Raw genomic sequence first — 27,132 nt, forward strand, 5'->3', positions numbered from 1 at the left:
GTAATTTTACTGGTAGTAATTTTTTTGGCAGTTCTGTTGGCAATTTTATTTCCAGTTCCTAATAGTTATGTAACAATCTTTTTTCCCCATCTGGACACTTTTCAGTCTTGTTCTAAGTGTGAGTGAATAAAGAGGAAGAAATAAAAAGGCCAGGATATTTCTTTAACACACACACACACATCTGAAACAAAAACAAAATATCTTATATACAAAATGCTTGTTTTACTGAGAAATATATTTCTAGAGTTTGTAGATTAAGATTCCTAGTGATCTTATAGTATTAGAATAGTATTAGTGAGTTTAAATCATCTTTGACATTTTTATATAGATTACAGAAATTTGTCATGATAAATTATTTTTGAATGTCCTAAGATATATATGATATAGTATGTGTTATGTATTATGCTTTATTTGTATTTATTTTACCACATATTAATTTATTTACATAACATTTAATGTAGAAAAGGACTATATACCACTTTTTTTCTTACTGAAATGATTTCTTTAAGATTTTTTTCTGCGTTAAATAAAGCAAATTGCTGAAAACCAATTTTATGGTCAGAAAAACGTCATGGGCTAATACTTCAATCAACCCTTATATCTTCTCTTTGGAGATAAGTATAAATCACATTCTAAATACATATGAAGTAGTGAATTTATGATTAAATTGTTATCTATTTTGTTGTTTTTATAAATTGTGGCAAATACTACTTAATATTGATTCTTTTTTTTTAAAAGAAAATTTTAATGTTTATTTATTTTTGAGAGAGACAGACAGCTGTCAGCCACAGAGCCTGATACAGGGCTTGAACTCACAAGTCGTGAGATCATAACCTGAGATGAAGTCAGACACTTGAGTGACTTAATATTGATTCTATTATCTTAACCCTTTGGGTATTCTTCAGGGCTTCTATAACATAAAAATGCTGATAATTAAACATTTTTAAACAAATGTTTAACTCATCTATATAGCAAGCTTTGTAGGTATTTCTTTGTTAATAACTTTATTACTGAAATGTTTTTCTGTGTTTATACTTTTTTATTTAGCTTTATTAATTGCTACATGTATACATATAATTAAAATTATAATTATTTAAAAATCTGTAAATGATTCTCTGATGTTCCTTATGTCACTGAGAAAATAGACGTTCTATGACCTCTGCCTCCCTCTCTACTTACTAGCTTGCCACCTGTGTTCTCAGGCATTCTTCTCACCTGTCACAGAAGCTGAGCCATGCACACTGTCATCTAAGGCCAACCCTCCAGTTGTCCACTGGAGCCCAGATCCTCTTAGCTGCTCAAGGACATTGCTTCAGCAATTGTCCCCTCTGTTTTCTGTATTGTAAACTTTTTCCCTCTCTGCTGGATCATTCCCATAAGCATATAGATGTCCAATAATATTTTTTATATTTTTAAAACAGTGGAAGACAAAAAACACCCTGAACTCCACATCCTTTTTATAGGATAATCTTGATTTCCTAGGCTCCACTTTACAGTATGTCTCCTTGAAAGAGTTTATTACCAGTTCCTCATGTCCTAGTCTTATACCTACTCTGGGTGCACTATTGTCTCCATGACTGTGCTGAAAGTTTTTTCAGTGCTGCACATTGCCAAATTCAGTGACTGATTCTTAGTACTCCTCTCTATTCAGTCTGTTTTCAGCATTTGTCACTGTTGTTCATTTCTTCCTTCTTGGAACACTTTATTCACTTGGTTTGAGAGCCACAGTGCTCTCATATTCACCCACTACTTCACTAGCCCTTGTCTGTCTTAGTCTCTAGTTGGTAGTCTTTCTTTCTCTTCCTAATCTTGAAACAGTCCAGGGACTTCTTTACTTCTCTGTTTATAGTCATGCCCTAGCTGGCCTTGTCCAGTCTTATGACTTTATTTTTTTAAATCTTCTTTCTTTCTTTCTTTCTTTCTTTCTTTCTTTCTTTCTTTCTTTCTTTCTTTATTATTTTTTTATATGAAATATATTGTCCAGTTGGTTTCCATACAACATCCAGTGCTCATCATCCCAACAGGTGCCCTCCTCAATGCCCATCCCCCACTTTCCCCTCCCTCCTGCCCCCATCAACCCTCAGTTTATTCTCAGTTTTTAAGAGTCTCTTATGGTTTGGCTCCCTCCCTCTCAATGTCACTCCTCATCAGGGAAATGCAAATCAAAACCACACTGAGATATCACCTCACCCCATTCAGAGTGGCTAAAATGAACAAATCAGGAGGCTATAGATGCTGGAGAGGATGTGGAGAAACAGGAACCCTCTTGCACTGTTGGTGGGAATGCAAACTGGTGCAGCTGCTCTGGAAAACAGTGTGGAGGTCCTCAAAAAATTAAAAATAGATCTCCCCTATGACCCAGCAATAGCACTGTTAGGAATTGCCCCAAGGGATACAGGAGTACTGATGCATAGGGGCACTTGTACCCCAGTGTTTATAGCAGCACTTTCAACAACAGTCTTGTAACTTTAAATAGTATCTCTTTACTGATGATTCCCACGTTTGAATTCCATGTCCTGACTTTTCCCCTGAACTCTTGACATTTATTCCCAGTATTTATCTTCACTTGCAATATATTCATATTGCATTTAATATGAATAAAAGCAATTCCTTTATTTCTCCAATCACCCAATTCCTACTGCATTCATTCCCATCTTCATAAATGGATGTTTGTTGTTCCACCAGAAACCATGGAGTCATCTTTGACCACTTTTTTAACCAATGCTTGGCAGCTGATTCATGAGAAAATTTTTTTTTGGCTTCACCAACAAGTTGGCCCTGGTTTTACACCCTGTTCAGAAGGGACCTGTTTCTCATAATCTCTACTGCTACCAACTTTGTTCATGCCACTGTTGTTGCTCTTTTGAACTATTGCGACAGGCTCCTAACCAGCATCTCTGATTCTAGTCTTGCTCCTGTAGAGTTAGTGTCTTCAAAGAGATGCCAGACTAATCCTTTTAAACATAAATCTGATCAGTGTAACTTGTTTCTCAAAGCCTTCCAATGGCTTCAATCTGATTCAAGTAAAATTATATTTTTCTCTCTGGCTCCCTGCTGTCTTCCTGACCCATTTTTCACCACTCTCTCCCTTGCTCTGGCTTTTTGCTTTTTAAGGTACATGTCAAGCATCTCATTTTCTCAGGGCTTTACATTTACTCTTCCGTCAGCCAATAATGCTCTTCCCCTTCATATCTACATGACTTAGTCCTTTATTTCTTTTAGTTCTCTGCTCAAATATCACTTTACCAATCATACTTTCTGTGTTCATCCTATGTAAAATAGCACAAACACCCCCATCAGTCTCTATCTTAGTCTCTCTATCTCCCTTATCCTGCTTTATTTTACTTCATGGAACATATCACTATGCACACTAGAACAGATGGGGCTTGGACCATTTTGTTAATTTCACCAGTGTTAGTGAATTAGTGAATTAGTGCCTGGAACATATGAGATGTTTGGTTATATTTTATGTACTATGATGATATGAGTACCTAGCAACTAATTATTTGTTATTTTAAATATATATTGTAAATGTGGACATTTTAATTTATAAAATCAATGCCACAAATCAATTCTATAAATATCCCCTAGGAGAACTTTTTGAATTGTACATAAATTAAACCAATTTAGTAGAAAGCAACAACATAAAACCTTTTGTTTGATTTTATCCTAGGTATGAGTTAATACAGAAGGGACTAACTGAACTTAGAGATCTTGGGAATGTTCCAGATGTCTACACCCAGAATATGCTTTTAGAAAATGAGAACAAAAATTTGAAGAAAGACTTGAAACACTACAAACAGGCAGCTGAGTATGTTAATTTTTAAATGACTTTTTTTTTTCTTTTGGACCAAATAGAAGTAAAGAGCTGAATGAAGCTAACACGTGGTTAATGTACCAGAGCTTTAATTCTGAACTGAATTCTATTTAAATTCTAGTTAGAAAGAATGTGACAGGCTTCACTAGCAAGTTAATTGAACTGATGATCAGAACTCTCACAATTGCAACCCACTAGCAAGAGTTGAATGCAGGGAGTTGTATAGGAGATGTTAATTTATTATGTGGCATTTACTTTCTTATGTTTTTCATAGTCTTTTCATGGTTTGTGAAATCTTCCCCTATGAGGATAAGCTAATCTCTGAAATTATAGTAAATTTATAGAAGGCAGAGAGGAAGGAAGGAGATAGTGTATTTCTCGCTAGAGAAATTTCAGTATTTGAAAATTCCCCAAAGGAAACTGCTATTTTATAATCTCCTAGCGTGAATTTATGCATAGAGAAGAAACTTGACAGAAGCCAAATCTTTCTTTCTAAAATTATAGGAAGACATGCAGTTTTGGCGAACAAATTTAGATAAGCACTGTTATTCTGGCAAAGATACATATGTGAATGTGTTGACTAGGGATGAATCTACTCATCTAAGATGATATTAGATGGAAAATCAATGCTTAGATATGAAGTAGAGAAAGTTCATGCTTTGTTCATTTTTTAATTAAACATACAGTTTTCTCTGTTAAAGAATCATACTAAAACCAAACATTAGATAAGTAGAACTACCATACAGGAACATAATATTTTAAAATCTTTGTAAAAAAGTTTAAAGAAACAAAACTTTGTATTGCAAAGTGAGGAAAATTTTTAAGATAAGCTACTTTTAAAAAGGTTTAAAAAGGTGAGGGGTGCCTGCGTTGCTCAGTTGGTTAAGCATATGACTCTTGGCTTAGGTCATGATCTCATGGTTTGTGATTTCGAGCCCTGTGTCGTGTGTGGACCAGCTTGGGATTCTCTCCCTCTCCCTCTCTCTCTGCCCCTTCCCTGGTCATGTTCTTTCTTTCTCTCTCTCAAAGTAAATAAATAAATAAAATAAAAAAAAGGTCGTGGTGAATAAAAGAATAAAAGATAATTTGTATGATCATTTATTCACTTAGTATTTACACTCATAGAAAGTTGTTACACATTGTACAAATTTCATACTATCTATGGGTATACTGTTTGATATTTTATGTTTTAGAGAGAAGTGTATGATGATCCATGGAATGATAAGTCACTAGAACCAGCATTCTCTCTATTCTTAGTTCATTTCTCAGAAGTGGTTTGCACTATTGGCCCTGCTGCTCACTGTGTTATTGTATAGACACCTAATGGATGCACTGGGAATTTGACACAGCAAATTTTTCAGAGTGATGCTTGGCATACTGTTTCAGTTCCTGATCTCCTTTGAATTATTGCTTGAGTTTGTTAATGTTCCTTTGAATAGATAGAATCTCTTTGTTCAATGAGTTTTGCCATAGTGACATTAAATAACCATTGTTGATCACTGGTTTATTATTGAATATCATATTTAATAGCTATAATCAAAACCATATAAACTATTACCTTTGCAAATTATTAGCTCATAATCTAAACAGATATCACTCAAATGAAATCTGTTTCTTGTTTGTGTTTACTAAAATATCAGATTACTAAATGTATATAAGATTTGCTATATTTATTAAAGTGTAATTTTAGTTTCAATGGCTTCTGATTCTCAAATCTATCTTATTTGATATAATTAAACTTTAACAGATTAGAAAAGAAAAATATTTATTTGCTTTAATCTACTTGACATGAAAAATTTGAAGGAAAGATGCCTGACCCTTAGTAGATTCCTAATATTTATGTCATTGAGTGAATATTAAGTACTTTGTACTTTCATGGCACCTAATTTTTGGATATATTCTTAGAAAATGTTTTGTAAATATTACCAACTACTACTGTCTTACTACAAGTTTGCCCCAAATTGTAATGTTTTATCACACACGTTTTTCAATTTGACTTTTGAAGGTATTTTTCCAATAGGAATTAGTAATAAATGTGGGATTCCCTTTATAGAATTTACCCTAAAGTTTTTCTTTTCAGGATTAAAGCTACTTCTTTCTTTTAACTTATTTTTTAAAGATTTTTTTAAAATGTTTTTATTTACTTTGAGAGAGAGGAGGGGCGAGGGGATGGGGTGGGGAGAAGGAGAGGGAGAATACCAAGCATACTCTGTGCTCACAGTGCAAAGCCCAACACAGGACTCAGTCTCACAAACCATGAGATCATGACCTAAGCTGAAGTGAAGAGCCAGGCACTCAACCTACTGAGCCACCAGGCGCCCCTTACAGCTATTTTTTGAGGCAAGGTAAGTGTAGATGTTAAATATTTTTTTCTAATAAGAATATTTAGTATGTAAAAAGAGTTGGGCTTACAGATATGCTATATATTGTCCTGATAATACTGGTAGCATTTAATGATGTATCTAGAAAAGTTAGAGAAATCATGTAGCTATAAGGTTAATATTTATCTGGAGAAGAGAGTTGCCATGGAAAGAGTATCAAACTTAAGGTTCAAATACCTGGCTTCCATTATTCTGCTACTTATTAACTCAGTTTTCTTAATGTTAAACTGGGAGTAATTATACATAATATTATTAACTCCTAGGGAGTGATGTGATAATTAAATGAGACAATCTATATTAAAGAACTGTGTAAATCACAAAGTACTTTGAAAATGTCAGTTATTATTATCAATATCTCTAAAGGCTGTCATCCTTGGATTTTTTTAATCATCACATCATTAATATTTTTGAAATTCAGTAATGATGAAGCATAAAGGAAGACATGAGAAGGGAAGTATTTCACTCTAAAATGTCATTTGAATTGCTATACCTAAAAAAAATGGTCTTTTTCTCTGTTGTAAGCAATTCCAATTTTAGAACTGAGGTTTTCCCTATCTTGCTACAAATGCGGATTGTCATATAAAATATAGTTTCATGTATGGTATATATATGTATGTATGGTGATGAATGTTAACTATACTTATTGTGGTTGTTTTACACTATATACAAATATGAATCATTGTGTTGTACACCTGAAACTGGTACAATGTTATGTACAAATTATACCTTGATAAAAAAAAGTTTTAGAAATAGCTGGAAAATTTCTTTACACAGAGATGTTTTAAAGGGGAAAATGTACTATTAAAAAGTATTTATAGTTACATTAAAGGTAAAAGTATATACTAGCTACACTAGGGTAATAATATAAATAGTAGTTTGACAATCTTTCTTGAAAAAGGAGAATATAACTGTACTTTTATATTAAACTACGGACCACTTGTCATTTTATTTTTTATATTTATTGCACATATATTTTAATACTCAATTTAAAAATTAAAAACATAAGATAAACTTGTAAAAATCCTTTTGTTTTGTAACTTTTGACAGATACTGCAATCAGTTAAGTTTCATTAAAAGTTTTTTCTAAATTACATGTGTTTGGCTATTGTGACCACTTCAAACACATTAAAGAATAGGCAAAACATCCAAATGCAATTTCTTACACAATTACTACTATTACACTTGCTTAAACATATTTATTTTGAAACTCATTATTTGAAACTTATTATTATTTAAATTTTCTTTTTAATGCTTTATTTATTTTTGAGAGAGACAGAGTATGAGCGGCAGAGGGGCAGAGAGAGAGGGAGACACAGAATCCGAAGGAGGCTCCAGACTTTGACTGTCAGCACAGAGCCCAACGCGGGGCTCGAACTCATGAACTGTGAGACCATGACCTGAGCTGAAGTTGGACGCTTAACAGACTGAGCCACCCAGGCACCCCTCTAATATTTTTTTTTAATTAAGTTTTTAATTTTAATTCCAGTGTAGTTAACATACAGTGTTATGTTGGTTTCAGGTATACAATATAGTCACTCAACAATTCTGTACACCATTACTCAGTGCTAATCATGATACATGTACTCATAATCTGCTTCATCTCTTTCACCCATCCCCCACTCACCTCCCCTCTGATATGCTTTATTTTCAATGTGTACCCTCAGTTAAAGTAATGATTACTTTTTTTCAACAAGAGCATTTTTTTTACTTGAATACTTCAGAATACATGGTTCTATAGGATATATATAAAACATTCCCTCCAAGAAAAATAGAAATACGCATTTTCTTCAGATACACACAGAAAAATCCCCTGGTTAAATCACATAAAAAAAGAAACATAATAAATATTACAAATTTGAGAAGACTGAAATCATCACAAGTATATTTTTCAACTACAATGGTACAACAATAAAACAAAGCTGGAAAATCTACAATGTAGATATTAAATATTTAATATGTAAATATTAACACAGTACTGCACAAACAATGGAGCAAATAAAACAAATGGCATATCAAAATATTTCTCAAAACAAAAGAAAAAGAAGACACAATATTCCAAAATCTATGGGATGCAGCAAAGGCAGATGCTGGAGTGAAATTTATGCTATAAATGTTTGTATTAAGAAAAAAAGTTCAAATAAGCAACATTACACCACAAGGAACTAGAAAAAGAAGAAACTTAGCTGAAATTTAGTAGAAGGAAATAACAAAAATCAGAAATAAATAAAATAGAGACCAGAATAAATAATAACATTGAAAGTAATGACCAGTTTTTCTAAAAAAAACAAAAACAAAATTGGCAATGCTTTAACTGTATTAACTAAGAAAAAAAAAAGACTCAAAAACCAAAATGAGAAATGGAATAGAAAACAATACAAGAGCTAATCACAGAAATATGCACTGTGATAAAGATTCCTACAAACAATTATATACTAACGATTTAAATAACTTATGGAAAAAAATAGTTCCTACAAAAACAAACAAGTTACCATGATTCAATCATGAATCTTGTATCCAAGAAGTAGGAAATCTTCTTAGACTAAAAACAAGAATGAAAGTTGAATTAGGAATTAAAAATTTCCCAGCAAAGAAAACTGCAAGGCCACTTGGTTGGTTTCGTTGGTGAATTCTACCAAACATTAAAAAAAAAATTAATGACAATCTTTATCAAAATCTTACAATAACAGAATAGAGGGAACACATTCCAAATCATTCCGTGAGACCAGTACTATCCTGATACCAAAGCAGGATAAAAACAATACAAGAACAAATAAGTCGAGTTTGTCTGATATTAAGCATTGCTACTCTGGCTTTGTTTGGACATCTATTTGCGGATAAATGTTTCTCCATCCCTTCACTTTTAATCTGCAGGTGTTTTTAGCTACAAGAACATAGGGAAAAGTTTTTATTTTCTCAAATGAGCTTTAATTCATGGCTCTAGATTGCTAAATTTGTAAATATTTTTTTTATTTGTGACACACACTGTTATGTTATTTTCAGGTGTGATTCACCTGAACCAACATAGTGATTCAACCTCTATATGTTATGCTATGTTCACCACAAATGTAGCCTCCATCTGTTGCCATTATATCATTGACTTTATGCCCTATGCTGTGCCTTTTATTTGTGTGACTTATTCATCCCATAACTGGGAGCCTGTATCTACCACTTTCTTTCATCTATTTTGTCCATCTTCCCCTCCCCTCCACCTGCCTTAACTTCTGGCAACCATCAATTTGTTCTCTGTATTTATAGGTCTAATTATACTTTTTGTTTATTCATTTGTCTTGTTTTTTAGATTCCACATATGAGTGAAATCATATGGTGTTTTTCATTCTCTGTCTGACTTATTTCACTTCGCAGAATACCCTCTAGATCCATTCATGTTGCTGCAAACAGCAAGATCTCATCCTTTTTATGGCTGCATAATATTTGTGTGTGTGTGTGTGTGCATGTGTGTGTGTGTGCATGTGTGTGTGTGTGTGTGTGTGTGTGTGAGAGAGAGAGAGAGAGAGAGAGAGAGAGAGAGAGAGAGAGAGAATATCACATCTTCCTTATCCATTTGTCTATCAATGGACACTTTAGGTTGCTTCCATATCTTGGCTATTGTAATGCTGCAGTAAACATAGGGGTGTATTTATTTTTTTGAATTAGTGTTTTCATTTTCTTTGGGTAAATACTCAGTAGTGGAATTAGTGGATCATATAGTATTTCAATTTTTAGTTTTTGAGAACCCTCTATACTCTTTTCCATAGTGGCTGCACCAATTTACATTTACACCAACAGTGCATGAGGGTTCCTTTTTTTCTACATCCTTGCCAACATTTCTTTCTTTTGTTTTTCATACTAGCCGTTCTGACAGGTGTGAGGTAATAGATATCTCATTGTACTTTTGATTTGAATTTCCCAGATGATTAGTGATGTAGATCATCTTTTCACATGTCTGTTGGACATTTGTATGTCTTTTTCGGAAAAATGTCAGCTTGTCTACTCATTTTAAAATTGGTGTTGAGTTGTATAAGGTCTCATATATTTTGGATATTAACCTCCTATTGGATATATCATTTGCAAATATCTTCTCCATTTCAGTTGATTGCTTTTTTTGTTGTTGTTGATGGTTTCTTTCACTGTGCAAACCTTTTTATTTTGATGTAGTTTCAATAGTTTATTTTGATGTAATTCCAATTGTCATTTTAAATGCAGAGGTAGAATTTAAGCAACCTGCCACACATTTAAGGAGTTGTTGATCATTGAATGAAAACTAGAAAGCATCACTTGGAATTATCATATCATTTACAGTTGACACTATTTCATAAACCTTGTTTTACCTGGTAGTTGACATGCTACAATATTCACCTCAGTCTGAGGTCCACAAAAGCTATTATGAGTTTTATTAATTAAGAACCTGTTTGCTTAATCTTGTTTTGTATCTTGACTGGTGCTTTATGTCACCTTCTCATAATGTAGACATTGAAAATATTCTCAGTTGGATGGTTTACTCCTAAAGCCTCATTGTACTTGTACTTTAATATCCTGTAGTCTGACTTCCACCACACCTATCCTACTCCATTCTTCTATTCCTTCACTTTCTGTGACAGCATGATGTTCTACCTCTTCTACTCACTCAATGAGAGGCTTCCTCCCCGCCGCCCCCCGCCGCCATTTCCTATCTCTGTACTACTAATACTCTCTAAGGCTGTTCTGTCTAATAAGATAGCCACTAACTACATGTGTATTGTAAATAACACATATAACATGTGATGGTAAACTCCATGAAGAAAAGTAACATGGGTAAATCTGGTAGAGATAAATGGGGTGCAGTTTTATATAGTGTGGTGAGGGAAGTCCTGTCTGATATCTGAAGAAACTGAGGGAGAAGGTCATGTCTAAACTTGGGAAAAGGGAATTTCAGGCAGAGAGAAGAGGAAGTACAGAGAACCTATGGTGAGCACGGCTTGGTTTGTTAGGGGACTAGTAAGGAGACCGTAGTGACTAGAACCAGGGGCAATTGGTAGAGGCCTTTGTTAGAACTTTGCTTTTTCCCCTCTGAGTGAGATGTGAGGCTGATGGATAGTTTTGAAGAAAAGCATGTGAGCTTGTTTTTGTTGGAAAACAGACTGGATGGAGGGACATGATGGAAATAGGGAATACATTATACCCTGCATAACGTTCTTGTAGGTTGACTTATCTGGCTACAGCAGAACAATAATGAAATCAAACAAAATTTTATGGTACATTTAGGTTCTTGAAAGTACAGTATTTGCTGTTATCAAACTCAGCATTACTAACCCCACTCAGATTTTGGTTTAGAACAGACATTGATATCAGATCAGGTATTGTGAATAGAGCAACACAAATATATGATGCTCTACCCTTTATTAGGTATAATAATATAATTATCAGTCATTTTCCTCTTGGGTAAATGGATTGATATTATCTTTCCCTGAGGGGAATAATTTTAAAGTGTTTCGCACAATGCCTATTACATGGTCAGTGCTCAATAAAGATTAAACCAGTATTCTGCATGACAGCACCCTTTCTTTCTTTCATAACATTCACTACAGTTTATGGCTATCTGAGTTTGTATTGTATATTATATTGTATTTTCTTGTTAATTTTCTCAATACTCCTGTAAACTTGATGAAGGCAACAATTGTACCTGACTTACCCATTATAGGATAATGAACATAGTACCTGGTATACGATATATATTAAGTAGGTGGAATAGCATCATCATCATTATCTTTGTCAACCTTATTAGCAATAGCAGCAACACTGAATAAACAACCAAAAGTGGGATTTCTTCCAGAAGGCTGGTACACAGCAATTTATTTATTTACATATAATAACCTTCTAATTCTGAAAAAATATCAAGCATTTAGAAAGTCAAGATAGAATAATGAACCTCATGGGCCTCTTAGTTTCAACACTTAGCATCTTTCTGCTGTTGTTATTTTATCTCTCTCCCTCCCCACACCCCACCCTGCACCCACTTAATATCTTCCTTTTTACAATTCTTTTTTTGAGTTACAATTTACATAAATCAAAATGTACAAGTCGTAGCTACAGAATTTTGGCAGATAGTTTTGTGACCTCCATACCCATCTTAATATAGAACATTCCTGTCTACCCAGAGATTTCTGTGTCCTTTCTGCATGTCCCTTGCATCTCTGCCCCTGCAATCAGTGTTTTGATATATCAGTATTCTGATATTTGACCAGTTTGCCTGTTTGAGAATTTCATAAATGGAATCATAGAATGCGCATTTATTTGTGTTTGGTATCTTATACTCAGCATAAACTCTGTAAAATATATGTATGATTTTTGAATTTATCAGTAATTTTTCCCTTTTTATTGCTATGTAGTATTCTTTTGTGTGATGTATACCACATTTTGTTTACTCTTTTTCTACTGGATCGTTTTCAAGTGTGGTCCCTAGTGAATAATACTACTATGAATGAAGATTTGTATGTGTCTTCTTATGGGAATGTGTCTTCTTCTTTTGGTTAAAAACTTAGGCGTGGGATTTCTAGACTTGGTCTAGGATAAGTGCATATTTATAAGAAATCGACAGTCCATGTTCCAACATTCAGTTGGATCATTTTAAATTCTCAGTAGCAATATATGAGAGTTCTAGTTGCTCCACATTGTCACCAACATTAAGTTTCATTAAGGTTTTTTATTTTAGCCATGTTTGTAATTGTATAGTAGCGGCTTTTTATGGTTTTGATATGTACTTCCCAATACCTAATGGTGTTGAATGTGTTTGTGTGTGTGTGTGTGTAATTATTGGCTGTTCATTTCTCCTACTTTCTGTGTAAGTCCTGCCCATTTTTAGTTGAATTGTTTGTCTTATTGTTGAGTTGTAAATGTTCTTTATATATTATGCATACAAATCTTTTATCAGAATATTGTGAATATTTTCTCCCAGTTTGTGGCTTCACTTAATTTCTTTATGGTGTCTTTGGGTGAGCAGAAGTTTTAAATTTTGATGAAGTCTAATTAATTTTTTTATAGTATTGCTTTTAATATTTTGTCTGCGATACCAATGCCTACTCCCAGGTCTGAAAGATATTATTCTGTGCTTCTAAAACCTTTAAAGATTTAGAATTTTTATTTCAGCTTATATCTATCATTCATTTTTGTATATGGTGTAAGGCGGGAGCTACAGGTTAATTTTCTTTTTTATAAGAATATCCAATTGTTCCAGCACCATTCTTAAAAATTTTTCATCCATCCCTGAATTTCTTTGGCATATTTATTGAAAATTACTTGACCCTATAATTGTGGGTCTATTTCTAGATTCTTTTCTGTTCCATTTATCTACTTATTTGTCTTTATTCTGTTACCACACTCCTGATTACTGTAGCTTTAGGTAAGTTCTTGAAGTCAAGTAGTGTTAGTCCTATAGCTTTGTCCTTATTTAAAGATAATTTGGCTATTCTAGGTCCTTTGTATTTCCATATAAATTTTAGAGTCACTTTGTTAATTTTGGTAGAAAGGTGGGGGTTTGATATTGAGTTGAATTTATAACATGAATTGGGAAGAATGAGTGTGTGTGTGTGTGTGAGTGTGTGTCTATGTACATACACATATATTTACATATTCATATATAGTTTTAAGGATTGATGTATTTATAAATTTTAGTCTTCTATTTACATGGTATATCCCTTCATTTATTTAGACTATCCTTAACTTAATACTGTATATTTATGAGGGAGATTGAAATTTATACCTTTTGCATCTAGTTATCTAATGTATATATTTTGTTGTTATTTTGTGAACTCCATATCATAGAGAGTGTAGCCCCAGGGCCTATGTGTGACAAATAGGAGGGACTTAAGTGAATGTGTGCTGTTAACATTTTGACTTTTTGTTAAGCTTTTGTTAAGCTTTGTTAAGCTTTTAATAATTTTTAGAGTGCCTGGGTGGCTCAGTGGGTTAAGCGTCCAACTTTGGCTCCAGTCATGATCGCACAGTTTGTGAGTTTGCACCGTGTATCCAGCTCTCTGCTGTCAACACAGAGCCTGCTTTGGATACTCTGTCCCCTTCTCTCTCTGCCCCTCCCCAGCTTGTGCTCTAAATAAATAAGTAAACAAACAAACAAACTTAAAAATAATTTTTAGAGTAATTAATTGATGATTTTGCCCCTTTTTTATACCATTCCTTTAGAGTAGGTATCATTTTCCCTTCATGATGGAAATTTTAACAATGAACTATAAAGTTAAGTCTTGCCCCATTTAGAGTACTGTGGTCCTTTGCTGGGCTTTACATTAAAGAAATATAATGCAGACCAGAAAAGTTTTATTGAGTGTACTGAAGGTTTGACAGAAAAGAAAAACTGACTAGGAATTGCAAATTAGAAGATTAAAATGTATCATTTTAAAAACAATGAAATACCTTTTTTAACCTTCTGCCTGAAAATATAAACAAAGAAAATTAAAATTAAATGGCAGTTAATATTGAAGAAAAATTAGATGCTTTAGTAAGCAGCCCTAACTTCACTTACAAAATTCACTTCTATAGAAGGTCAGAGAGTATCCAGCTTTTCTGAAGAACCATTTAATTTAATGACATTCAGAAACAAACAATGTGGAAATAAAGATAATAATGAGGCCCATAAAATTTTATGGTTTAGTGTTTAGGTAATTGCTTGTTAAATTAAGAAGGTATTTTTTGTGGACATGGGTATACCCCTTTCTTTTTTGGTTAAGAATATAATGAAAGCTTTCCTCTAATATGGTTGAACCCATTTTGGCTATCCAACAATTATTCCAGTATTAATATTAGTGGGTTAAATGAACTTACAACCAGTTGAAAATAATGAAATAATTGGTAATACTGTAATTGGAAATAATGTAATACTGTTACCACAAGTTAATTTGCTTTTTGTTTATGCATGAGAAAAATACATGACAAAGATGGCCTACTTTGGTGCAGATAAACAAGTAAATGTATGCTTCCTTTTGTCAAATTGTATAACAAAATAACCCAATAAATCTATTATTAAATGGTTGTTCCAAATACTTCATTAAAACTAGTTAATAAAATTATTTTACTGGGGGCATTCACTTAAAAATAATTTTTAAGAGCACACTATTAAATCACATTTATAATTTGAAACATGGAGATTTGGGGACAGCACTTTTATAGTATGATACAAATATGAGTATCTTAATAGTTTATATTTTAATTATAGATTTTGATATGCTGGTTTCTTGAAATGGGGAAATTAGATAGTCATTCTGCCATTTCATTAAGAAAAAGCATGCAAATGACATATCTGATAAAGAATTACTATCTAAAATATATAAACTTATCAAACTCAAAACCCCCAAAACAAATAATCCAGTTAAGAAATGGGCAGAAGATAGGAATCAATCAGTATTTTTTTAAGGAAGACATCCAGATGGCCAACAGACACATGAAAAGATGTTCAGTAACATCACGAGGGAAATACAAATCAAAATCATGATACCACCTCACACTTGTCAGAATGGCTAAAATTAATAAGACAGGAAACAATGGATGTTGGTGAAGATGTGGAGAAAGGGAAACCATCTTACACTACTGGTAGGAATGCAAACTGGTACAACCACTCTAGAAAATAGGAGGTGAGTTTCTCAAAAGGTTGAAAATAAAACTACCCTAATACCCAGCGATTGCACTGCTAGGTATTTACCTAAAGGATACAAAGATACTGGTTTGATTGGACACACATCCCCGATGTTCATATATCAGCATTACAATAATGGCAAAATTATGGAAAGAGCCCAAATGTCCATAGACTGATGAATGGATAAAAAAGATGTGGTATATACATATAATATAATATTACTTAGCCATCAAAAAGAATGAAATCTTGCCATTTGGATCAATGTGGATGGAGCTAGGGTGTATTATGTTAAGTGAAATAAGTCAGAGAAAGACAAATACCATATGATTTCACTCATATGTGGGATTTAGGAAACAAAACAAATGAACATAGGGGAAGGGGAAAAGAAAGAGGGAAGCAAACCATAAAAGACTCTTAACTATAGTGAACAAACAGGATTGATGGTAAGTGGGAGATGGGCTAAATGGGTGATGGGTATTAAGGAGGGCACTTGTGTTGAGCAATGGGTGTTACATGTAACTGATGAATCACTAAATTCCACTTTTTTAAAATGTTTATTTATTTTTGAGGGAGACAGAGCATGAGCGGGGGAGGGTCAGAGAGAGAAGGAGACACAGAATCTGAAGCAAGTTCCAGGCTCTGAGCTGTCAGCACAGAGCCCAACGCGGGGCTTGAACTCATGAGCTGTGAGATCATGACCTGAGCAGAAGTTGGATGCTTAACCAACTGAGCCACCCAGGGACCCCTAAATTCTACTTCTGAAACTAATATTACACTATATGTTAGCTAGAATTTAAATAAAAGTTTGAATGAATAAATCAATAGAATATAAAAAAAGAAAAAAACATGTAAGATGTGCGTTCTTTGTGATACACAAATGTAAATAGAATGTTTCACTGAATAACTTTTACTTTACTGTACTTTAAATAGAATCTGGTGTCTTAGTAAAAGATTTGTTTTAAAACCACAATGATGCTGTATTAATGTAATGAGAAAATATTATGTAGTTTAAAATATTAATTGTTGATACAAATATTATACATTTTATTTTTTAGTACAACTTTTATTTTCTTTTTATTAAGCATATGGGCAGTAGGAAGGTCATAACAGAAGCATCACCATGAAATGAATTTAAATTGTTTTACTGAGTAAACTTCATTTTTGCAAATAGAAAGCAAGTCCCTGAAAACCAATTTAATGGTCAGAAAAACTTTAAGGTCTAATACTTTAATCAATTCCTATGCTTTCTTTCCTGGGATAAGTACAAATAGGCCTGCAAATGTGTATTTAAAAAGGGAGTTGATGCAATGCTGCACATTTATAGTTCAGCTTAAGAAACTTGGCATTATTTTTCTAAGTATTTTTTAACCTATTATGGGTTTACATTTCAGGTAAGATAAAAAAAAAAAAACATTTGCTCTTTTATATAATTCATGAAGTTGTTGAAAGTAAGCTTTCTTAGACTCAAAATAGAGATTCATAAAAGTTTAAATTCTTTTATAAAGATATATAGTGTTACTAATAATCGTGTATCCTGATATTTTGTCCATTAGAAGATATTTATCTACTGGCATGCCCCCTATTTTAGGTAAATAAATCTTGCTGTTAGAGGAATTGAGTGTATCTGGTAGTTGTGGTAACAGTAAAATTTATTGAGTATTTTTATGTGCAAGATGGTATATAAGTCACTTTACATAGTTTTCTTCTAAATAAATGAGAATTCCAGTGATGTTCTTGTGTTTTCACAACAAAAAAATCAACTTAGCCTTTTTTAGTCACTCTACTCAAACTCTTTCTCTCTCCTCTTCATCCACTATTCATTAGGCATATGATGGCAGAGGGATTCTCTCATTTTTGGTCCATCTTAATTCACAGTGAGGGTTAAAATCTGGACAAAATAAATTGTTTTTTTTCATCTGATAATTGACATATTCCTCAGAAGTTTTTTCGAGACTGAATATTTCAATCAACTTCAAGGTTATTGACATGGAAATGAAGTGGAGGGTTAGATGGTGGGAATAGACTATAAGCACTGTGACACACTACTTGTGATAAAAACTACAACATTTATGGTAAAATAAAGAACATGTCAAGGAAAAGATCATGTCAAAAGGGGGGAGGTTTGAGGGTTTGAGGAAAAAGAAATAACTTGGAAGTATGCATGAGACTCTTTTACCATATGCCATATATGACTTGATCTTTAAGTAAGGTCTCACTGATCATAATTTGCCCTATCAGGAGCCTGAAAACCTAAGCTCATCCCATTTCTTGGGCAGCATCCCAGTAACTGCTCCTCAGTGATTGCTCTGACATAGCTCTTAATGCAGAAATCTATCTTTTTGCATTTATTTTATGTGAATCTGAATTTGGAAATTCTGTAAGACAAAGAAGTAGATTTATTACATTCTGACCTCTAGTGCATTGTAAGAACTCTAATTCAGTCCACCCATTCTTCAGAACATGGGAGTCTCAGTGCAGTAGTTAACTAGGTTAGTTTTTCAGTTAACTAAGACAGCTACTTTTTCATTATAATTATATTTGACATTATCAGATTGAAACTAATGTATTATCGAGGTAGGTGAAATATTCCTATTAATTTTTTACCTACAGCCCAGGCTCAGAAAGAATAGTCTTGCTTGCTTTCTATCACAGGTTTGCAGAAGGTATATACAGTTGAAGAATGTTTCTTATTACAATACTGATACTAAAGAGCCTTTTTTTATCAAGTTACCAATTATTTTACTAAAATGATCTGCAGGTGGTATATATGTCTCATATGCACTTCCAGAATAAAATCTTGGTTTTCCAGAACATATATGCTTTCTTTTTCACAATTATCAGAACTAAGTAGCTGAATACCATTGTCTTTTAACCATATATTCAAGCACATTTAGAATTAAATTTGGTAAAATATTTTATTTGTAATTATTTTGAATTATCCTGTTTTAAATATGTATTTCAATTCTGTAAACCAATTCTTTTTGTAAGTAGATGAATTGTAAATTATTTTGGCAGCATACATTTAATTTTCTTTTACTTAAATGAAATATGAATGACTATTCTTGAAGCTATAGGTGGTGGCGGTTCATCTCCCAACCCTATATACACTATGTTGGTGAGAATCCTTCAATGTGAATTATAATGGAATCTTTATTTCTTTAAATATCTTTAGAATTGCTCAATACTGGATTTGAACTGATTACTAAATAGTTTTTTTTTTTCAGGAAGGAATTAGCAATGATATTTTTAGATGTTTTAATTTAAATTCCAGTTAATATATAGTGTGATATTAATTTTAGGTGTATAATATAGAGATTCAACACTTTCATATAACACCCGGTATTTATTACAACTACCCTCCTTAATCTCCATCACTATTTAACCCATCCCCAACGACTTCCTTTCTGGTAACCATCAGTTTGATCTTTATAGTTACATGACTCTTTTTTCCCCTTTGCTCCTTTGTTTTATCTCTTAAATTTCACATGAGTGAAATCATATGGTATTTGTATTTCTCTGACTTATTTCACCTAGCTCCATTCGTGTTGTTGTGAATGGCAAGTTTTCATTCATGTTTAGGGCTGAGTAATATTCCATTGTATGTATATATTGCATCTTCTTTATGTATTTACTAATCAATGGATGCTTGGGCTGTTTCCATAATTTGACTATTGTAGATAATGCTGTTATACACATCAGGGTGCATGTATCCATTTGAATTAGTAGTTTTGTATACTTTAGGTAAACACTAGTAGTACAATTGCTGGATCATAAGGTAGTTCTATTTTTAACTTTTTGAGAAACCTGCATACTGTTTTCCATAGTAGGCTGTACCAGTTTTCATTCCTACTGATAGTGCAAGAGGGTTCCCCTTTCTCCATATCCTCACCAACATCTGTTGTTTTCTTGTGTTGTTGATTTTAGCCATTCTGACAGGTGTAAGGTGATACCTCATTATAGTTTCTTTTTTAAGTTTATTTATTTTTGAGAGAGAACACAAGTGGGGGGAGCAGAGAGACAGAGAGAAGGAGACACAGAAGCAGTCTCCAGACTGAGCCATCAACGCAGAATCCCATGTGGGGCTTGAACCATGTACTGTGAGATCATGACATGAACTGAAGTTGGACACTTAACTGACCGAGCCGCCAAGGTGCCCCCTCATTGTAGTTTTGATTTGTATTTCCTTGATCATCAGTGATATTGAGCATCTATTCATGTATCTGTTGGCCATCTGGATGTCTTCTTTGGAAAAATATGTCTCCTGCTCATTTTTAACTTGATTATGTATTTTTGGATTTTGAGTTTTATAAATTTTTTATACATTTTGAATACTAGCCCTTTTTCAGATATGTCATTTGCAAATATCTTCTCCCTTTCTGTTGTTTGCCTTTTAGTTTTGCTGTTTCCTTTGCTGTGCAGAAGCTTTTTACTTTGATGAAGTCCCAATAGTTTATTTTTTCTTTTGTTTCCCTTTCCTCAGGAGACACCTTGAAAGAAGTTGCTATAGCCAATGTCAAGGAGGTTACTGCCTGTGTTCTCTATAGGAATTTTATGGTTTCTGGCCTCACATTTAGGTCTTTAATCCATTTCAAATTTATTTTTGTGTATGGCATAAAAATGGTCCAGTTTTATTCTTTTGCATGTAATTGTCCTGTTCCAAACACCATTTGTCAAAGAGACAGTCTCTTTCCCATTGGATATTCTTTCCTGATGTGTTGGAGATTAATTGACCATAAAATTGGGGGTTCATTTCTGGGCTTTCTATTCTGTTCTATTGATATATGTGTCTATTTTTGTGCCAGTACCATAGTGTTTTTTAAGTGATTCTTTTTATTTTATAAATAAATAAATAAATAAATAAATAAATAAATAAATAAATAATTTTTGAGAGAGATACAGAAAGCAGGGGTAGAGGGAAGAGGGAGAGAGAATCTTAAGCAGGCTGCATGCCCTGCATGGAGTCTGACTTGGGGCTTGATCTCACTTTTGTGAAATTACAACCTAAGCCAAAATCAAGAGTTGGACACTTAAATGACTGAGCCACCCAGTACTATACTGTTTTTTTTTTTTCAATATATGAAGTTTATTGTCAAATTGGTTTCCATACAACACCCAGTGCTCATCCCAAAATGTGCCCTCCTCAATACCCATCACCCACCCTCCTCTCCCTCCCACCCCCCATCAACCCTCAGTTTGTTCTCAGTTTTTAAGTCTCTTATGCTTTGGCTCTCTTCCACTCTAACCTCTTTTTTTTTTTTTCCTTCCCCTCCCCCATGAGTTTCTGTTAAGTTTCTTAGGATCCACATAAGAGTGAAACCATATGGTATCTGTCTTTCTCTGTATGGCTTATTTCACTTAGCATAACACTCTCGAGTTCCATCCATGTTGCTACAAAGGGCCATATTTCATTCTTTCTCATTGCCATGTAGTACTCCATTGTGTATATAAACCACAATTTCTTTATCCATTCATCAGTTGATGGACATTTAGGCTCTTTCCACAATTTGGCTATTGTTGAAAGTGCTGCTATAAACATTGGGATACAAGTGCCCCCGTGCATCAGTACTCCTGTATCCCTTGGGTAAATTCCTAGCAGTGCTATTGCTGGGTCATAGGGTAGGTCTATTTTTAATTTTTTGAGGAAACTCCACACTGTTTTGCAGAGTGGCTGCACCAATTTGCATTCCCACCAACAGTGCAAGAGGGTTCCCGTTTCTCCACATCCTCGCCAGCATCTATAGTCTCCTGATTTGTTCATTTTGGCCACTCTGACTGGCATGCGGTGATATCTGAGTGTGGTTTTGATTTGTATTTCCCTGATAAGGAGCGACGTTGAGCATCTTTTCATGTGCCTGTTGGCCATCCGGATGTCTTCTTTAGAGAAGTGTCTATTTATGTTTTCTGCCCATTTCTTCACTGGGTTATTTGTTTTTCGGGTGTGGAGTTTGGTGAGCTCTTTATAGATTTTGGATACTAGCCCTTTGTCTGATATGTCATTTGCAAATATCTTTTCCCATTCCGTTGGTTGCCTTTTAGTTTTGTTGGTTGTTTCCTTTGCTGTGCAGAAGCTTTTTATCTTCATAAGGTCCCAGTAGTTCATTTTTGCTTTTAATTCCCTTGCCTTTGGGGATGTGTCAAGTAAGAGATTGCTACGGCTGAGGTCAGAGAGGTCTTTTCCTGCTTTCTCCTCTAGGGTTTTGATGGTTTCCTGTCTCACATTTAGGTCCTGTATCCATTTTGAGTTTATTTTTGTGAATGGTGTGAGAAAGTGGTCTAGTTTCAATCTTCTGCATGTTGCTGTCCAATTCTCCCAGCACCATTTGTTAAAGAGACTGCCTTTTTTCCATTGGATGTTCTTTCCTGCTTTGTCAAAGATGAGTTGGCCATACGTTTGTGGGTCTAGTTCTGGGGTTTCTATTCTATTCCATTGGTCTATATGTCTGTTTTTGTGCCAAGTACCATACTGTTTTGATCACTACAAGATTTAATATAACTTGAAGTCGAGAATTATGATGCCCCAGCTTTGCTTTTCTTTTTCAAGGTTGCTTTGGCTATTTGGGATCTTCTGTGGTTCTGTACAAATTTTAGAATTTTTTTTTCTGTGAACAATGATGGTGGTATTTTGGTAGGGATTGCATTAAATGTGTAGATTGCTTTGGGTAGTATACACATTTTAGCATATTTGTTCTTCTAATCCATGAATGCATGGAATGTCTTTCCATTTCTTTGTGTCATCTTCAATTTCTTTCATTAGTGTTTTATAGTTTTCAGAGTACAGGTCTTTCACCTCTTTGGTTAGGTTTATTCCTAGGCATCTTAATGTTTTTGGTGCTCTTGTAAGTGGGATTGATTCCTTATTTTCTCTTTCTGCTGCTTCATTATTGGTGTGTGGATATGCAGCAGATTTCTGTATGTTGATTTTGGATCCTGCGAATTTACTGTATTTGTTTATCAGTTATAATATTTTTTTGGTGCTGTCTTTTGAGTTTTCCATATATATCATGTCACCTGCAAATAGTGAAAGTTTGACTTCTTCCTTGCCAATTGCAATATCCTTTATTTCTTTTTATTTTCTGATTGCTATGCTAGGACTTTCAGTACTTGTTGAATAAAAGTGGTGAGAGGGGACATCCCTGTCTTGTTCCTGACTATAGAGGAAAAGCTTTTAATTTTCCTCCATTGAGGATAATATTAACTGTGAATTTTCATATATGGCCTTTATTATATTGACTTATGTATCCTCTAAACCTACTTTGTTGAGAGTTTTTTGTTTTTTTTTTTTTTTTTTTTTTACCATGAATGGATGTTGTACTTTGTCAGATACTTTTTTGGAGTTAGTGATTTTTAAAATTATTATTATTTTTTAGCAAGGCTAGAGAAGACCTGCTGAAAACTCAAAAAGAACGTGATTTTCATCGAATGCACCACAAGCGAATAGTCCAGGAAAAAAACAAGTTAATTAATGACCTCAAAGGGTAAGCTGCTAATGTTTGTCGGTATATTTATTAAGGAGTTATTTAATTACTGTTAAGTAACTTGGCCTCGTTAGAAGTTTTCATGTAAAATAATCATTCAACATTTATTGGTATTTACTGTATGCCAGATACTATACTATGTGTTTGAAATACAGAGATGAATAAGTTAAGGTCCTTGCTGTAATGGTTCTCAGAGACTAATGGGATGTGTAATGGGGGAGGAGTTAAACTGAAATATTCTGCATTGTTGCTATGCCAACCAAGGGCAGTCACCTCAACCAGACTGGGTGTGAGAGGGTTTCAAGGACCTATTTCCAGAGGAATTCTGAAGTGTAGGTTAACAGAGTGAGGGAGCAGGGCGCTTTGGGCAGATGGTACATTCCCTGCAAAGGCACCAAGTCATGAAAGAACATGGCATATTCACCATATTGTACCCACAGAGAACAAAGTATAAAGCCTACTTGACAAGGGTGAGGTGGAGGGGGCATATACTGAATGACCTTGAATTTATGCTAAGGTTTTTAGAAAAGAAAATGTATTTTGTTTTCAAAGTACATTCTTTAAATTTGGGAATTGTTCTATACTCAGGACCATATAGGGGTCTGTGGCTCCTACTGGTCATGTGGACATCCTTTAAAGGTAGCTAAGCTTTTTCTTGTCTAAAGATAAGTAATTGTTGTGCCTTCATTAGGGTGAGCCACCCATTTACCCAGAGGAAAAGCAGAAAGGCATTTTAATTGTGTGTATGTGTATGTGTATGTGTGTGTGTGTGTGAAGGTGCATACACAGCCACATGTACGGTTAAGTGAGTTTGAATCACAGCACATTCTTTCATGGGAAAGATCTCAGGTTTGCTTCTATTCTCACTTTCTGTGCTAATACAAACAGGTTTCAGTACTTCAGTACTTCAGTTACTTGGATACGTGACAGTCTAAGAGCATGTTTGTATCCAGTTGTGGCAGCTGAAATATGTTGTTCACTGTTGCTGCCTGGATATTCTATTCTTCGGTAAATTCAATTTTTTTAATTGCTTTTTTTTTCATTGAGTCTCTAGCCTATGTTTAAAAATAGATCATACTTGTTATATTTCCTAGTATGTTTAAAGGGAATACTATTATAATTCATTTCTTATAAAAATTCAGCAATGTCAGATTATACTTTTTGTAATCCTCAGATGCCCTGGTGAAGAAACTCACATTACACTGCAATATAACTGCAACTTTTGTTTTCAGCTAGCCTTTATTCCCACATTTAATTATTAAGGATACTGTCTCCATTTAACCATTTGGATGAATTGATAATATGTGTTTTCTAAGTGCCTAAAACAAAAATTCAGTGATATCATCAGAGTCATTAATAAAAAAAAAAACAACCAGCAACTAAACATGCATAATAAATCAGCTATAAGGAAGAATTTTTTTTAATTTTTTTAATATTTATTTATTTTTGAGACAGAGAAAGACAGACCATGGATGGGGGAGGGTCAGAGAGAGGGATACACAGAATCTGAAGCAGGCTCCAGGCTCTGAGCTGCCAGCACAGAGCCTGAGGCGGTGCTCGAGCTCATGGACTCTGAGATCATGACCTGAGCCGAAGTCAGATGCTTAACTGACTGAGCCACCCAGGCGCCCCAAGGAAGAATGTTTTCGTTTTTGTTTTTTTTTTTTTAACGTTTATTTATTTTTGAGACAGGGAGAGACAGAGCATGAATGGGGGAGGGTCAGAGAGAGAGGAAGATACAGAATCTGAAGAGAGGAAGACACAGGCTCCAGGCTCTGAGCTGCCAGCAGAGTCCGACATGGGGCTCAAGCTCACGGACTCTGAGATCATGACCTGAGCCGAAGTCCGACGCTTAACCGACTGAGGCACTCAGGAAGAATGTTTTTTGATGCCAGGCTAAATTAGAGTCTAACTTCTCTATGTTAATATTTTACCCAAATATTTCAGTTATATATTTATGTTTTTTCTCATTGTAAACTACAAAAGGTCACTCTTAATTTTTTTCTGTAAATTGTTTAAGTCTATAATTAGTTGATTTTACTATCAGCTTTACAGTAGTTCTCATTTAATGTGAGTGTCTTATTACGAATTTATTCATTTTTATAATTATTAATATCAAAGTTAGAACTTAAATTTTTTTGATACTTATTTTTGAGAGAGAGAGACAGAGCATGAGCGGGGGAGGGGCAGAGAGTGAGGGAGACACAGAATCCGAAGTAGAAAGCAGGCTTCATGCTCTGAGCTGTCAGCACAGAGCCCGATGTGGGGCTTGAACCCATAAACAGTGATATCATGACCTTAGCTGAAGTCAGATGCTTAACTGACTGAGCCACCTAGCGGTCCCTCAAAGTTAGAGCATAGAAGCAGATGAATTATGAGGTACTTATGGAATTTACAAAACAGACATACTCTTTCAGATTGACTAAACAGGTTTTTTTTTAATGTTGTTTCCTTGTTATATTCTACATAATGGTAATTCTTTGGGCAGAGGATTATCAAGTCATATCCCATGAATGAGTTAGGTACTAAAGTCAGTAAATACAAGAAAAACTGTACCATCCATAATAATAATCCTTCAATTTTCCACAAATTACAGCACACATTTTTGTGTATATAATTCTGTACCTGAATATGTGCTTATAAATATATAACTTTAGGGAAGTGTGCAATATACAGCAAAGTATATATATATATATATATATATATATATATATATATATATATGCTAAGCACATTAATGGAATGGGGGATAGGGTTGTACATATTTGTTATATTTTTATTTTGTTACTCTCTCTTGCTTTGCTGAATATAGTTGAATTTTGATACACATTATATATATGTAACTTAACTCTAGTGCTTATGTTTTATTGCTGCTGGCAATGAAATATAATCATAAATTATGTTAAGAGAAACATGACTTACAAGTCAATGACTTTTATAAATAATTTCTTGAAAATGCACAAAACAAGGATTACTCTTTTATTTTTTAATAGAAAAACATTTAAAATTATTTTGGGGCTCTTATGCTTGGGGCCATGTTTGAATAGAACTGAACTAGCTCTCTAACTGGAAATAGATTAGCTCTTCAGCTGCAATGAACTACAAAACTGAACAGAACTTTGGCAGTTGTTTTTTCAGATGTTGGAAAATTGGCAGAGTAGGACTGTGATGCCTAAGAAAAGGGAACTATTCAAAGTGAGCAGCATGATCACCCCAGATTTTTGCACAGAAGTACTATTCAGACAATAGTGTTACAAAGTAGAGCACGGGGTGCAGTAGTCTTTGATTAACTGATGAGGCAGAGATCTGAGTGCAGTGCTACTGAGGGGACTGGAATTTGCAGGATAGGATCACAAAAGGAGGGAGGTGCATGAAAGGAATTTAAGAAATATTTGTAGTAGTTCCCTTTAGTCTTTGACCAAATACTAAGTTATGGAAAAGTGAAAAAAATGATGCCTCCAAAGAACAGCTTATGGGAAACTGAGCTAAATGGAGATTCCAGAGGTTAAAGATGTAGAAATTCTGACCAGCTCAATGGAGGAACCTCACTGAAAATTCTGAGCATTCAGTTAAGACCCTTGATAAGACATGCCATAGGAGAAGAGTTATTCTAGCCTTGGAGAAGGAACTACTTTGACTTGCCCTAATAAAAGATTAAAAGTAAACTTTGGAAAGCTCAAACTGTCAACCATTAAATTAACTATCTGCCAGAACAAAACTCTTTTAAAGGAAGATAATAAAATTCAGATAAATGTATGTCCAACATACAAAAAAATATATAACAAATATAGAAGCAGGAAAATGTGTCCCATAGCCAGGAACAAATAGAAACAGACTCAGAAA

General features: G+C 34.0%; 1 protein-coding gene across 2 annotated transcripts in view; it reads left to right on the top strand.

The window, feature by feature from the left end:
- Positions 1–27,132, top strand: part of SPAG16 (sperm associated antigen 16) — a 983,948-nt gene that overhangs the window by 17,075 nt on the left and 939,741 nt on the right. The window contains exons 5-6 of one of the 2 annotated variants that reach the window (XM_027051521.2): positions 3,674–3,811; positions 23,182–23,289. In XM_027051521.2, coding sequence (XP_026907322.2) covers positions 3,674–3,811; positions 23,182–23,289 — 246 coding nt within the window. The remainder of the gene's footprint in view (positions 1–3,673; positions 3,812–23,181; positions 23,290–27,132) is intronic. The other variant, XM_027051529.2, reaches the window with a different exon arrangement.

The sequence above is a fragment of the Acinonyx jubatus genome, chromosome C1 (assembly GCF_027475565.1).
Source record: "Acinonyx jubatus isolate Ajub_Pintada_27869175 chromosome C1, VMU_Ajub_asm_v1.0, whole genome shotgun sequence".
NCBI lineage: Eukaryota > Metazoa > Chordata > Mammalia > Carnivora > Felidae > Acinonyx > Acinonyx jubatus.